Source organism: Mobula hypostoma, chromosome 6 (assembly GCF_963921235.1).
Source record: "Mobula hypostoma chromosome 6, sMobHyp1.1, whole genome shotgun sequence".
In the NCBI taxonomy this organism is placed as follows: domain Eukaryota; kingdom Metazoa; phylum Chordata; class Chondrichthyes; order Myliobatiformes; family Myliobatidae; genus Mobula; species Mobula hypostoma.
In genome coordinates this window covers 158,863,601-158,879,236 of record NC_086102.1, presented here as the reverse complement: position 1 = coordinate 158,879,236, position 15,636 = coordinate 158,863,601, and the positions used below count along the sequence as shown (strand labels likewise).

At 41.3% G+C, this 15,636-nt stretch overlaps 1 protein-coding gene across 3 annotated transcripts in view; it reads left to right on the top strand.

Annotated features, from left to right (window-relative positions):
• ppp1r1c (protein phosphatase 1, regulatory (inhibitor) subunit 1C) overlaps positions 1-15,636 on the top strand; it is a 117,365-nt gene that overhangs the window by 64,755 nt on the left and 36,974 nt on the right. For all 3 annotated transcript variants that reach the window (XM_063052047.1, XM_063052045.1, XM_063052046.1), the window contains exons 3-4: positions 190-227; positions 3,944-4,004. In XM_063052047.1, coding sequence (XP_062908117.1) covers positions 190-227; positions 3,944-4,004 — 99 coding nt within the window. The remainder of the gene's footprint in view (positions 1-189; positions 228-3,943; positions 4,005-15,636) is intronic.

The window sequence follows — 15,636 nt, the reverse complement described above, 5'->3', positions numbered from 1 at the left end:
TAATGGGCAGCAGAACACAGGCATTATTGTGCAGAGTAATTCAGATCCAGCAATTCTTCATTTTGCTCTGGTTGTACATTGTCACTGCACAGTTTACTAAGTTGGCTCTGTAAAGCAAGATATGCAATATTACAAGTTAACCGATTGTAAAATACAAGCATTCATTTTTACCTTGTTTTTGATTTTCAGAAGTAGATGAGAAAAGAGAGAATAATCCGCAAGGCGAGGTAAGTGAACAATACATTTAATCCCCTATCTATTATAAAAACACATAGCTGATTTTGGGTGCTAAATTAAAACAAGCTAGATTTCGAGAGATTTAGCTACATGAACATTTCCATGCTCGTATGAAATATTGCAATTGAAGGAAATATGAAATTTAAAAGCTGGAAATTCTACTCAGGTTAGGCAGCATCTAAATACACCGACAGAAACACAGTTGATATCACATCACTAAAGAATAATTAGAAGAAATTAGTTTTAAATACAACAAGCTATTGCTATTTAACATAGGAGATTTCAGAAGAATCAGAATCAGGTTTATTATCACCAGCATGTGTTGTGAAATTTGTTAACTTAGCAGTAGGGCAGTTCAATAATATAGAAGAAAAAAAAGTAATAAATCGATCAATCAATTATAGTATATGTTTATTGAATAGATTAAAATTCATGCAAAAACAGAAATAATATATATTAAAAAAGTGAGGTAGTGTTCATGGATTCAATGTCCATTTTGGAATCGTATGGCAGAGGGGAAGAAGTTGTTCCTGAATCGCTGAGTGTGTGCCTTCCTGTTTGATGGTAACAGTAAGAAAAGGGCATGCCCTGGGTGATGGGGGTCATTAATAATGGACGCTGCCTTTCTGAGATACCGCTCCTTGAAGATGTCCTGGGTTGTTTGTAGGCTGGTACCCAGAAGGGAACCGACTAAATTTACAACCCGACCCTCTGCAGTGTTTTTGGTCCTGTGCGTTAGCCCTCCTCTCCCCTCCCACCATACAAAACGGTGATGCAACCTGTCAGAATGTTCTCCACGGTACATCTGTAGAAGTTTTTGAATGTTTTTGTTGACATACCAAATCTCTTCAAACTCCTAATGAAGTATAGTCACTGTCTTGCCTTCTTTATAACTACATCAATATGTTGGGACCAGGTTAGGCCCTCAGAGATCTTGACACCAAAGAACTTGAAACTACTCACTCTCTCCACTTCTGATCCCTCTATGTGGATTGGTATGTGTTCCTTCATCTTACCCTTCCTAAAGTCCACAATCAGGTCTTTCGTCTTACTGACGTTGAGTGCCAGGTTTTTGCTGCGACACCATTCCACTAGTTGGCATATCTCACACCTATATGCCCTCTCATCACCATCTGAGATTCTACCAACAATGGTTGTATCTTCAGCAAATATATAGAAGGCATTTGAGCTATGCCGAACCACACAGACATGCGTGTAGAGAGAGTAGAGCAGTAGGCTAAGCGCACACCCCTGAGGTGCACCAGTGTTGATCATCAGTGAGGCGGTGATATCACCAGGATAATATTATTCCAGGCGTAAATGTCCTCCAATTAGCTTGTCTACCAAAAATTTGAAAAGTAGTCCATTTTGCCAGATATATTTTTCCATTCAGGCAAAACAGATCAGACCTTGCTTTCGCCTGAGGTCTGCCTATTATTCGAGAGTGAAGTGTTTCCTGTGGGGTTCATTATAGAGAATTGCATCTTTGGCCAGTGGGTGCTCTACTCAACAATCATACCCTCCCAATACGAGGAGGGAATGTATTTAAAAATGTCCTGGCTGCATAGTTTATACCCTTATCACTAAAGATCAGATTACCCAAGCAACAAAGAACCTACTGGAGGAACTCAGTATATAATCAGCGGTGATGGGAGAAGGAATTTTCTCTTGCCCCTCCCCAACACCCACAGATGCTTCTCAACCTGTTGTGTTCCCTCAGCAGATAGACTGTTGCTCCAGATTCAAGTATCTACTGTCTCGTGTCTCCAGGTTACCCAGTTTACCAACTCATGTACTGAGAACAAGTTTATTCTCTGTTGTGTCCATCTTCAGGCAGTGCATCATTTAATTTCCTTCCTTGTTCTTGTGACCAGCCCATCACTTCCCTCTGGTTCCCCTCCATGGTCCATTATTCCATGGTCCACTGACCTCTCCTATTAGATTCCTTCTTCTTCAGTCCTGTACCTCTTCCTCTTATCACCTCTTAGCCTCTTACATCATCAGTCCCTCCTCCACCCACTCAGTTTCCACCTCACTTGCTCTCACTTATCACCTATCCCCTACTGCTCATCCACCTTCTAGTGGATTTTGCCCACTTCCTTTCCTGATGAAGCGTCTTGGTCCAAAATGTTGACTGTTTATTTCCCTCCATAGATGCTTCCTAACCAGTTGAGTTCCTCCAGTATTTTGCCTGTGTTGCATCATTTCTTCTGTTGGCTTCCTCAATCTTCTGCATCAATCCCTGAGAGACTGGAGTATATCTGATCAGACTGCTCAGTATCTTCAGTATCCTTTCAGCACTTGTGACCCCATGATTTAGTACCTTCTCTCATTCCCTTGAGAATACTGGAAGGCAGCTGATGATGCAAACAAAGATAGTTTATCAAAGTACCTAGATATTGTGTAAAACAGCATTTCTTGTAGTGCATTCTTCTGTAGTGGCTTTTGGCAGCACTGAAGAATTTGGACTAACATACAACATGGTTGTCATGTGCAGTAATTCTTAATAGGGTGCACACTCAGTATTCCAGGAGCCATGTAGGTGGCTTCAACTCTTTTAACCTGGTAGAATCCTGATAATTAAATCTGAAGGCCACATCAAAGCACTTTGCTGTTGGAACAGTTAAAACAGCCTCTTTGGTGAAGGGATAAATCTAGAGTAGGTTAAAAGTTTGACACAATATTGTGGGCTGAAGGGTCTGTATTGTGCTGTCCTGTTCTATGTTCTCCATAGGTGGTGTTTCTCCTCAGAAGGCTCCCCGTACCCCTTCCTTTACTGTCTTGTTTGCCCCTCCTCCTCATATCACTAGAGGCAGATGCAAAAAGTGGATAAAGCCTTTATATGGGCAAAATTCTGGCTGTAAAGCATTACATTTATCCAAAGGTAGGCTCACCATGAAGCTGAAACAAATGCTTCATATCCCTTTGCAGCTAAAGTCCCCTTAAATATCGATGGGGCAACTGGTTTGCTGTTGACTCCAAGAAACAGTGGGCAGGACTGGCAACTGCCCCTAACTATATTCTCTTTATGTTTTGTTTGGTGAAAGGTGAAGAATTATATATGCATTTTTCATCTGGCTCTGTACTTCTCTCAGGAGAAAGCCCAGGTTAGCTTAAATCTATTTGGAACAATATGGAGAATATGAAATCCAGCAGGAAAACAAAGTGCAGGATATCCCTGTACACCTGTCTCTGGTACAGTCATTCAGATAGATTGAACTTAATTCCTCAGTCATGGTTTCAAATGTGGACTCAGTGATAAAGAACTGTTTAATGATATTTTTGTGATCTACCAAGCAACTACGGCTAAAGTTTTATTCCTTGAGTGTTGTTCAGAGCTTTACAGATTCCACCGTGGATGTGAGTGCAGGATTTTATTTTGATTACCACTAACTAATTTTCTTGTAAGCACCTTCTAGTAAACTTGTTTATACAATATTTCAAGCAAAATTTAGGGGGAGGACAAAGTTCATATTAATGGAAAAAGTATGATCACTAACAAAGCAACAGGTTAACTGTTTTAAATAGAAATGCTGAGCTGAAATATTTTCTGATCCTAATGTTGAAAATGAGCAGTCAAAACAACCAGTGAATTGAATAGTTCATAATTTTAAAAAAATCACATTCTATCAAATTCTAAAAGAAACACTATTCAGCAATCATGTGATCCCATCAATTTAATAATAATGTTATTTTTTATTCCTAGAATGCTGAGATGTCACCTCAGCAGAGAAAGAAGAGTGTATATACACCTCCAACTATGAAAGGTACTGTTCAGGTACTGTTCAAAATTCTGCTTGTATGTGTGTATGACCAATTGCTGAAGCTGACTGGAGTCTTTCTGACCTAGTTTGCCTCAGCAAATATTTGTTGTGAGCTGGATTGAACTGGTTCTCGTTCAAATTATCCAGTGAGTAAATTAAATGGTTGGGCAATAAATTGACAAAAAGGTAATTTATCAACTTGCTGATTTCTTGCTGCAAGCAATTCAATGTCACCAGAGTAGCTGTGACATCATTATTTTAGCACTTTAACCTTCAATCAATAGGGTGTCTGAAATAACAGTAATTAATTCTGAATAACATTGTTTTCTCTCTCATTTGGTTCCTTGTCACTATCAGGACACAGGTCACAAGCTCTTGAGATAAATTGCTTTCTCTCTCGTTGGTCATGTTATTTAGACATGATTCATAATAATTCTATACTGGCTTTTTCATTGACCATCGAACACCCAACTACAACAGTACCTTTTTTTTTGCTCCTTCCTGCCATTCAAATTCTTTAGGGCATTTCATTGTTACCAGTAAACCCACCAACTGGCAGATCTTTGGCATGGAGCCAAAGAAAGCTGGCGCAGCCAGGGTAAACTTGTGGTTACATGGAGGGTATTGCAAAATTATCCAAGGTTGGGATTGAGTCTGGGTGACTGGATCTGTGAGGAAGCAGTACAAAGCTTATGAAGTTATGAAATTATTACTTCTGTTGACTAAAACTTTCTACACTGATGCTTAGTGCTGGGATAGAGACCAGAACAAGTGAAACAAGTCCAATGAAGCCACCTCCCAGACTGAGCCACAAATTCTTCCCCTCTCTGCCACTCTAATTTCTGTACTCCACAGAGAGGAATTCAAAGATTATTAATTTTGAGGTCTTGCTTATTCTTTTTCCCCCAACTCCTTAAATTTTACTGGCTGAATCTCATTCCTTTTTCTAAGCATCGTTAGCATGGACTGCAGTTGTCTTGATGAACTGGCCACAGTCATAGAGACCCTTATCCATGCTATCCTTTGAATACCCACCGAGACCAAAACTCTAATACCAAGAGCAATCCAACCGAAGAGCCAGAACTCTGATCCTGGTGGACAAGTATTATATTAGCTCCTGGATTACAGCTGAAGATGAGACAGCGGGAATAGTGAACATGATGATTTTTGATAAACAGCATGACTTTTAGTCTTCGTTCTCTTCAATGGAAATGAATTTGGGATATTGACTGTTCAGAATCTACTAGCCTCAATGAGATATGGCCAGTTTTATGTGATAATCAAAATTTAAACTGCCCTCCGGTGGCCCAGAATTGAACATACACCATGAGCTGATGCATAATTTGGAGCCATTAAAAACCAAACATGAAACAGTGAAATCATTTCCAGGGTCAGTGTGCGTTAGGTCACATATATGTAATGGGGCAATTTGGGCTCATCGGGCCGAAGGGTCCGTTACTGTATCTCTAAATAAATCTATATAAAATTATTGCCAACATGCTTTTGACATAATACAGTAACATTGCAGATCATGTATTAGCAATTTAATTCAAAATTACTCCAAAATTAAGTAGCGAGATTAAGAATTTGAAAATAACAATTTTAATCCCAGGCATATTTAGCAGTGTGACTGTCTTAAATTTATCCTGGAAATTTCAATAATTTAGACTCCTTAATGTCTTACCAGAGAGATTAATAATGTAATTGTTTGAAGATTCGGCATATAAAACTTTATTATATTATTGAAAAAGTTCTGTATGTGTGCTGGTCTTGAGAATTTGATACTTTATTCTCACTATCTACCCACTTTTGACACTTCTTTTCCTCATCATGTCAATTGAAAGAGATGAATTGGATTTATCTCTCTGTCTGGTGACTTGATCAGTTTAGGTGTGTTTCTGTGGGCTACAGCAATGCAGTGAACTGTTACCTGACGATAGTCATGGATACTTTTTCTGATGATTCTTTCCTGATGATTGAAATCTCCTCACTAGACAGAATCAAAATCTCATAACTCAGTTTGGAATTAAAAGCTAAAGGGAGAAGGGTTGAATGTTCTTGGTGGCCAAACATAACTTAATACCATTTCAAAAAGTATGTATGACCATTTTCTTTGTTTTATGAATGCAATGGAAAGTTCAAAAATTATGTATAATAATAAAAAATTGGAGTGCAGGTTTCTTAGGAATTGATTGATTCCTGTGATGGTGACTTTGTTAAGAAAGGAGACGTTGAACTGATTGGGCCTGTAATATTTAGAAGAATTGGCGGAGTTCTAATTGAAACATACAAAATACATACATGGCTTGGTGAAATAAATGTAGGAATAGTATTTTCCTGGACAGGGAGTATTTACAGTAAGAAGTCACAGACTCAGAGTTGCCAACTCAGGACTGAAATGAAAAGCCTTTTCTTTCCTAGACAGAAGCGAATCCTTGTGAGAGGTCAATGGCTGAGTTTATTCCAGGTGGAAGTTTACTTAGAAATACAGCACAAAATAGGCCCTTCTGGCCCCTCAAGCCACATTGCCCATAATCCTAATTTAACCCTAACCCAATCATGGGACAATTACCCTACCCAGTATGTCTTTGGATGGTGGGTAGAAACTGAAATACCCAGAAAACCCCTGCATTCCATGGGGAAGATATATCGACACCTCACAGATGACGCTGGAATTGAACTCTGAACTCCGACGTCCTGAGCTGTAATAGTGTTGTGCTAACTACATTGCTGTAGGTGGATGTTTACTATTATGGATTAGAGCGGTATGGGATTAGTACGGGAAGTAGCACTAAGCTGAAAGATTGAATGGTAGAGCAGGTATACGGGGCTGAATACCCTGTTCCTGATTCTACAGCATTACCTATGTAACGTAGAAGTACAACATTTGAACAATGGCTTTTCGATTCTACAACAATGCTTAACTACTGTATACCAAATCTGACAACTCTTCAGGGCAGCACAGCAGTTGATGAGGCCACATACGCAAGGTTGGAAACCAGTTGGGTAGAATTGACACCACAGGTTAATGCAGCTACAATATTCTTTAATATTTAATGAATTTATTTAGAAAGGTTACAAAAAAATAAGATTAGATAAAACAATATTCAGTACTCCAGCTGTAGGGTAGCAAATTGTTGCCAGGAGACTCTGCTCCTCAAAAGTGGTCAGTGACAATAACACTGTGCACAAAGAATGCCAAGTGTAAAACATAGGTCTGAGAACAAAGTGTTGATGAATCACTCTTATGTAAGAGATGCATAGACTCCCTCAGTGATCCAGTTGGTTTTCTAAAAGGTGTCAAGGCATTCCCAAATTCACGTCCTTTCTGTGCAGTTAATGGATCCCCTGTAAGATTTGACCAGTGATATGGTTTACACAAGGCTATTAAATCTGCATTATCAGAATCTGTGGAATGCTCTGCCACAGACTGCGGTGGAGGCCAAGTCTGTGGGTATATTTAAGGCGGAAGTTGATAATTTCCTGATTGGTCAGTGCATCAAAGGATATGGTGAGAAGGCAGGTGTATGAGGTTGATTGGGATCCGGCATCAGCCATGATGGAATGGTGGAGCAGACTCGATCGGCAGAATAGCCTAATTCTGCTCCTATGTCTTATGGTCTTTTGGTCTTATCAACTGGGGAGCAAGGGAAGATGGGGAAGTACAGGTTTAATGGCAGGACTCTTGGCAGTGTTCTGCAACAGATGGATCCTGTGATCCACATCCATCCACAGATTGCTCAAATTTCCCGCACAAATTAATAGAGTGGTTAAAGTGTATGGCGCGTTGGCCTTCATTAGTCAGAAGACTGAGTTCAAGAACCTTGAGGTAATGTTGCAGCTCTATAAATCCCTGGATTTATAGACCATCTTGGAGTATTGTGTTCAGTTCTGGTCACCTCATTAAAGGAAGAATGTGGAAGCTTTAGAGAGGATGCAGAGGAGATTTACCAGAATGCTGCTGGATTAGACAACTGTCTTATGAGAAAAGGTTGAGTGAACTCGTGCTTTTTTCTTTGGAGCGAAGGAGGATGAGGGGTGACTTAATAAAGGTGTATAAGATGATAAGAGGCATATATAAAGTGGACATCCAGAGACCTTTTCCCAGGGTAGAAATGACTAACATGAGAGGGCCATAGTTTAAGGCAATTGGAGAAGGTTGTGAGGGGGGGGGTTGTCAGAGCTAGATTTGTTAATGTATAACATAGAACTGTGGGTGCATGGAATGTACTGCCAGGGTAGTGATAGAGACAGATGCATTAGGGTCATTTAAGAGACTCTTAGATAGGCACATGGATAAAAGCAAAATGGAGGGCTATGCAGGAGGTAAGTGTCAAACAGGTTAAAAAATTAGCACAATATCATTGGTCAAAAGACCTGTGCGGTGTTATGTTCTATAGGGAGTTTTAGAATGGAAACAGTCTTGGCACTTGGGAAAGACGTATGTTTAGGTATCAGATGAAGATTGCTGTGATGACTTACATCTATAATATTTGTCAATATTAACATTTTTGAAGTAAACCACCACTTAAATGGGGTATTTCCTGAGAAAAATAACAGAGGGCATTTTGAGAATAGCTTGTCACTAGAACCAAAAGATGAGAGAACAATTGTAGAGCAAAATTAATAATGTCTCTGCAAAAGAAAACATTTTTGAAAACCAGACAAAATCATTGTCAGATATGATTGATGGTATAAACTTTGTACAAAAGTACTTGAAGTGGATTATTGCTTTATGTACATGAGCATATAATTCATGTTTTACACAGTCCACGTTTCATTGCTTCATTATAGCATTAAAATGGCTTTCAGCATTACAAAGTGAAAACAGATTACTTTTATACTCCTGCCAGCCTTGTATTTTAAAAAAAAGATATGTTTTTTTACATCTCATTGTTTCCATCTCTAATTACCTTTGAGAACACCGTAGAGAGTAGCTTTCATGAACTGCGGCAGATTCTCCCACAGTGCTGAGGGGCAGGGAGTTCTGGATTTAGACCCGGGATGATAAGAATGAAGGACTGGTGATACTTATAGCACCAGTAGGCTCCACAACAAGTCAAGACCGTGTCCGACTTGGATGGGAATCTATTTGTGCTGTTACTTTCAGGAGCCTGCTGCACTTGTCCTTCTTGGTGGAATAGGTCACAGGATTGTGGTGCTGTTAGAGTAGTTGGGGTGTGTAACTTCTCTGCACCTTGTAGATGGTACCCGCTGGTGCCACTGTGTACTGTGGTGGTGGGAATGAGCATTTATGCACCAGCCATGGATGTTTTGCTTTGTCCTGGATGTTGTTCAGCTTGTTGAGGGTAGCTGGTGCCATATTTGTCCAGGAAAGTATGCATCATTCCACTATGTTCCTGATCAATGCCTTGTAGTTGATGGTGGAGGAATGGACTGTCAGAATGCGAGTCATTTGCCACAGGATACAGAGCTTACCATTTGTTCCCATAGCCATGGTATTTATATATCTGGTCCATATGAATTTCTGGGGACCTCAAAGGCCAGGAATTGTCAGCAGAAATACAATTGAATATGCAAGTTAGGTGGTTGGATTCCTTCTTGTTGGAAATGGCCTTTGCTCAGCAGCTTCATGGTTTGAATATTATTTGTCTGTGCCATGGCATTTCATACAGTGAAAATGGGAAAAGTTGCTCCTCTTGTAAACGGGAGATTGCTAGTGTGTAAACACAGGTATCAACCAATGTAAAAGAGGTTAAGGTATATTGAGAGGAATCTGAAAGATTGTTGAAGAGTATAGTGGTTTAATATTGACAGCTTTGGTACTCAGCTAAATTTCTCAACTCTGCCCACTGTAACTCAAAGCCTCTTTGGGTCTACTTGAGCCTGCAGGAGAGGTCCTCCGCAGCTGAACAGGATACGTTAAGAGGCAGGATGACCACAGGTAGACCCATGACAGCAAACTCCAGACCTTGTACTTACATTTTGACAGTCCCAATGTTGCATTTATGTTACAACTTGAGCAACCAAACAGGATTAAAAGTGAACTGCAAAGATATTGGCCAAGAAATTACAGTCAGTGGCAAGGCACCTGCATTTGTGGCTGAGTTTTGGAAATAATTTATATTTTCCTTGTGTAGTCCTCCTGGCAGGAACAAGCTGACAAAAGATAGGTTGATGCTCTGGTGAGGTCTTCCACGTAGCTATTCCTTTGCGATACAAATGGAAAGACATGGTGCTGTTTGCAAGTGAGACTTGCTTTCACACTGTGTAAACTATACTTCCTAAGCTGAGCTGGCTGTCAAAACAATCAATATTTTTAACATATAGAAACATCTAAACATTGTTAAGCTATCAACACATTTTAAAATGTTAAATTGTGATAAAAGCAAAAAGTAAAAACATTTTAAAAACAGTTGATAACAATTGCATAATATCAAATGATTTTAAAAGTATTATCACTTACTATGGAATTATTTTGCTCCATGCAAAACATGAAAAACAGGTTGTTTTGTGCAGATTTCCCTTTGCAAGTGGTGAGGACTTATTGACCTTGTTGCATTCAATGCCTGTTTGTTGTGTGTGGATGTGCTAAAGTCTCTGTGCAAAATCTGATCTATTTACATACTTGACTTCAGCATAGGAAGTCTTGCTTGAAAACTGGATGATACCTTACTGGATGTAATGACACAAAGAATAAGTAAAGCATTCTGTTTGATAATCAAGTAAGTGAGAAAAATCATGCATCAGCAAAAATAAGCCAGACTAGGCAGCAGTAATATAGCAGAGGGCCATGTGCTTTTGTACACTTAGCATTAAGACAATCAATGAGCAAACTACAGGTATAGATTTTCCCTTTTCCAGTATGCAGTTTCACATTACCTAATAGAATCTGATGGATTATTTTAGAATTTAAAATAAATTACCAACAAAATATCTAACTCCACTAAGGGCAAAAACTTTATTTTAAATAAATTGATAATGTACAATTGGCATAAAAAGAAATTTACACTGATATCTAACTATATTTACTTAACCACAGGATATTTAAATGACAATCAATTAATAATGATTTTACTGTCTACCTTATGTTTGCTCATGGTACCCAGGAGATACTGGAAAAGTCTGTTGCCCACCACTACATGTCTGGATATTGCCACAGTAATGAAGAGTTGTTTGTCCAAACCTTGATGTGTGATGTTCCAAAATCCCTGCTGTTCATCACCTGCCTGATGTAAGCGTGATGATGATAAGATTTATTGTTGGAGTAAGCTTTTTTTCCTGATTTGCAGCAATACATTCTGCATAATGCAACCACAGTAGATACGGTGCATGCTGAATTGTGTCACAGGGTTACTGATTGACAAATTGCACTACTCCAAATGCTCCACATGTCTTTCGAATGTCTTGTACCTGATAAAGGTGTTTGAGATGTTTGAAGGTGAGCCACTTATCACTTCAATCATAGTTTAGTAACCTTATTATTCATCGGTCAATAATGCATCCCGATGTCCAATAGCCAGATGGTTCCCCAGTTCAATATTCCATCTGAAGGTCAGCATTACCTTATATTTCATTTAAATGACAAAAGTTGCAATACAAAACTTGTTCTACCCTTGAGAAAAGAAATGCCTGTTTCACATACTTCATTAAGTTCACTTTTTGCAATTTGCTTTATATTGTCTCAAATCCCAGAACTAGAAGACAGGCATTCCGTCCTATAAAATAACTTTGTTAGAAACAGATGTTTTATTCAGTTGTATGACACCTGTTGAGTTAATATGATCAATGGCAAGCTGGCCTTAAAAATGTTCTCATGTCTCCCACAGTCCTCCCCAGTGTTTACTAGACAAGTCACTCCATCCTTCACAGTGAGAACCCACAGGGACTGATGCAGTATAGATTGCATAGCAGTGAAAGTGAATGGGGAGTGGTAGAAAGGTCATTACTTGCAATATCAGCCGGCTGTTAAATCTGGCACTCTTCAATATTTAAAATTATTAACCCTTCAAATACTTCTCAAATTATGAAAGCTTAAAATAAAAACTTGCTGAAACATAGAGATCACTGAAGATTGAAATCAATTCAATCGAATAATTAAAGTGCTTGATCCTCCCAATTGCTCTCCCCCAGAGAATTCAGTGAAGCCCCTCCTGTGACAGCTCCAGAACAGCAACTGAAGTGAAGATGGAGAATTGTCACAACATTATGCTGCTTGAGGAGTGCATTTGGCAAAGATACTGTCTCCAACTTCACAACTTCCACATTTTTCTGAAGTCCCAGTATGGTTGGTTATGCAGGGTTGGTTATATCAGCAGATCCCTACAAGAATCTGGGCCGTGATATTTCGGTATTACAATTGATACTGATATAGGAGTATGTGGCATATTTGAATCAAAGAACAAAAGATCAATTGTATGTCCTATACTACATAACTTTATATGTTCTGAATTCAATGGCCCTGTGTTTGCCGGAAACAAACACTGTTCACAAAGCTCTGGAGATCCCTAAGAAATTGATCTCTCTTTTCCATAAAAGAGGATGTTTTTTCCAAGTAGCTTCATTCTGCTGTCACCTGCTCTGGGATTCACCAATGGTGATATCTCCCCATCCAAACTGATTATTATAAGCAAAAGAAAGACTGTGGATATGCCGCACAAAACTATGGCAGAAGCTGACATAACACATTTTTTGAAAGCTATGTTAATTTTGGATTATATTTAAAATCTGAATTTAGGAAATTATTCTGAGGAAATTTGACTGAGTATTAAAGCAAATTATGTTGCTGCAAAGGTTTCAATCGTCTTCTTAGACCTTCTCTCAGGACTTGCTTTTACTCTGGTTCTGTGGGTACTGAGGTGGCTGACAATGCCAGTGTAGGAACCACAGACACTTCTATGAATGTAATTATGCGATGAGAAATCACAGGTACATCTTATTTTAAAAAGTGATTTTAAGAAAGGCTTAATTCAGCCCACTTTACATTACGTTCAGGACATCCCAAAATGCTTTACAGCCAATGCAGTACTTGAAGTATTGTTCATTTTCAAATATAGTGGATTCCGGTTAATTGGCCTTTTGTTTAATCGGGGCAGCTTCTTATTTGGGACAACTCTTAAAGAACAAAAAGTAATCCAGAAAATTGCAGGGATTCCCTTTGTTTACTTGGGACATTATGCCACTTAATTAGGGCAGGAGACAGTTGCTGAACATTTTCTATCTAGCCTCAGTTGCATGCACGTGCGTAGCCGTGAGATACTACATCGTGCTTCGAGGAAACAGGTTTTAGATAGACCTAACCAGTTCCCCTCTACCACCACTCTGCTCCGTCTGGCGGAATTAGTCCTTAATCTTAATAATTTCTCCTTTGGCTCCTCCCATTTCCTCCAAACTAAAGGTGTAGTTATGGGCACCCGTATGGGTCCTAGCTATGCCTGCCTTTTTGTTGGCTTTGTGGAACAATCTGTGTTCCAAACCTATTCTGGTATCTGTCCCCCACTTTTCCTTCGCCACATTTACGACTGCATTGGCGCTGCTTCCTGCACGCATGCTGAGCTTGTTGACTTTATTAACTTTGCCTCCAACTTTCACCCTGCCCTCAAGTTTACCTGGTCAATTTTCGACACCTCCCTCCCCTTTCTAGATCTTTCTGTCTCTATCTCTGGTGACAGCTTATCTACTGATGTTTACTATAAGCCTACTGACTCTCACAGCTATCTGGACTATTCCTCTTCTCACCCTGTCTATTGCAAAAATCCCGTTCTTGCAATTCCTCTGTCTCCGCCATATCTGCTCTCAGGATGAGGCTTTTCATTCCAGGACGTGGGAGATGTCCTCCTTTTTTAAAGAAAGGGGCTTCCCTTCCTCCACCATCAACTCTGCTCTCAAACGCATCTCCCCCATTTCACGCACATCTGCTCTCACTCCATCCTCCCGCCACCCCACTAGGAATAGGGTTCCCCTTGACCTCACCTACCACCCCACCAGCCTTCGGGTCCAACATATTATTCTCCGTAACTTCTGCCACCTCCAACGGGATCCCACCACTAAGCACATCTTTCCCTACCCCCCTCTCTGCTTTCCGCAGGGATCGCTCCCTACGCGACTCCCTTGTCCATTCGTCCCCCCCATCCCTCCCCACTGATCTCCCTTCTGGCACTTATCCTTGTAAGCGGAACAAGTGCTACACATGCCCTTACACTTACTCCCTCACTACCATTTAGGGCCCCAGACAGTCCTTCCAGGTGAGGCGACACTTCACCTGTGAGTCGGCTGGGGTGATGTACTGCGTCCGGTGCTCCTGATGTGGCCTTCTATATATTGGCGAGACCTGACACAGACTGGGAGATCGTTTCGCTGAACACCTACGCTCTGTCCGCCAGAGAAAGCAGGATCTCCCAGTGACCACACATTTTAATTCCACGTCCCATTCCCATTCTGATATGTCTATCCACGGCCTCCTCTACTGTAAAGATGAAGCCACACTCAGGTTGGAGGAACAACACCTTATATTCCGTCTGGGTAGCCTCCAACCTGATAGCATGAACATTGACTTCTCAAACTTACGCTAATGCCCCACCTCCCCCTCATACCCCATCCGTTATTTATTTATATACACACATTCTTTTTCTCTCACTGTAGTGGTGTGCTACACACAACGCTAGAATAACCACACGGAGTCGGTGAGTTAGAGTTGCGATGAAAGAGATTTATTCAAACTTCGCGGCCTGCTTTAAAGCCTTCCCATTCCCGCCCTCCCTGGGGCGGGATTGCTGTGGGGAATGCATATTCCCAGACCCTTTCCGCGCGCGGGATTTTCCCCCTGCTGGTGAAGATGGCCTGGCGCCCTTTCTGGGGCCGGCCCTCTGCCTGCACACGCTGTTGTAAGCCAGTTCGTGTGTGCCAGAAAGTGGGTCGCCACATAACCGCCCCCCAGAACCTGCGATACCTCCCCCAATGTCCACAGTCTGGATCGGCCTCTGTTTGGGAGGTCTGCCCCTGCGCTGCAGTGCCTGAGCCTGGACCGGCTGCGCCAAGTCCACATGGGCCGGTTTGAGTCGGTCCACCGTGAATACCTCCTCTCTCCCCCCAATGTCCAGCACGAACGTGGACCCGTTGTTCCTGATCACCTTAAAGGGCCCCTCGTAGGGTCGCTGTAGCGGTGCCCGATGTCCGCCCCGTCGTACAAAAAGAAACTTTACAGTTCTGCAGGTCTTTGGGTACGCAGGTCGGGATCTGCCCGTGCTGTGAAGTGGGTATGGGGGCCAGGTTACCGAGCCTCTCCCGTAGTCTGTCCAGGACTGCTGTGGGTTCTTCCTCTTGCCCCCTTGGGGCTGGTATGAACTCTCCTGGGACGATCAGGGGCGCGCTGTACACCAACTCGGCCGACGAGGTGTGCAGATCCTCTTTGGGCACTGTGCGGATTCCAAGCAGGACCCAGGGAAGTTCGTCCACCCAGTTAGGCCCTTCCAGGTGGGCCATGAGAGCCGATTTCAGGTGACGGTGGAAGCGCTCCACTAGTCCGTTCGACTGTGGGTGGTAGGCAGTTGTATGGTGTAGCTGCGATCCTAAAAGGTTGGCCATAGCCGACCACAGGCTGAAGGTGAACTGGGCGCCCCTGTCGGAGGTAATGTGGGCTGGTACCCCGAAGCGTTCTACCCAGGTTGCGATCAGT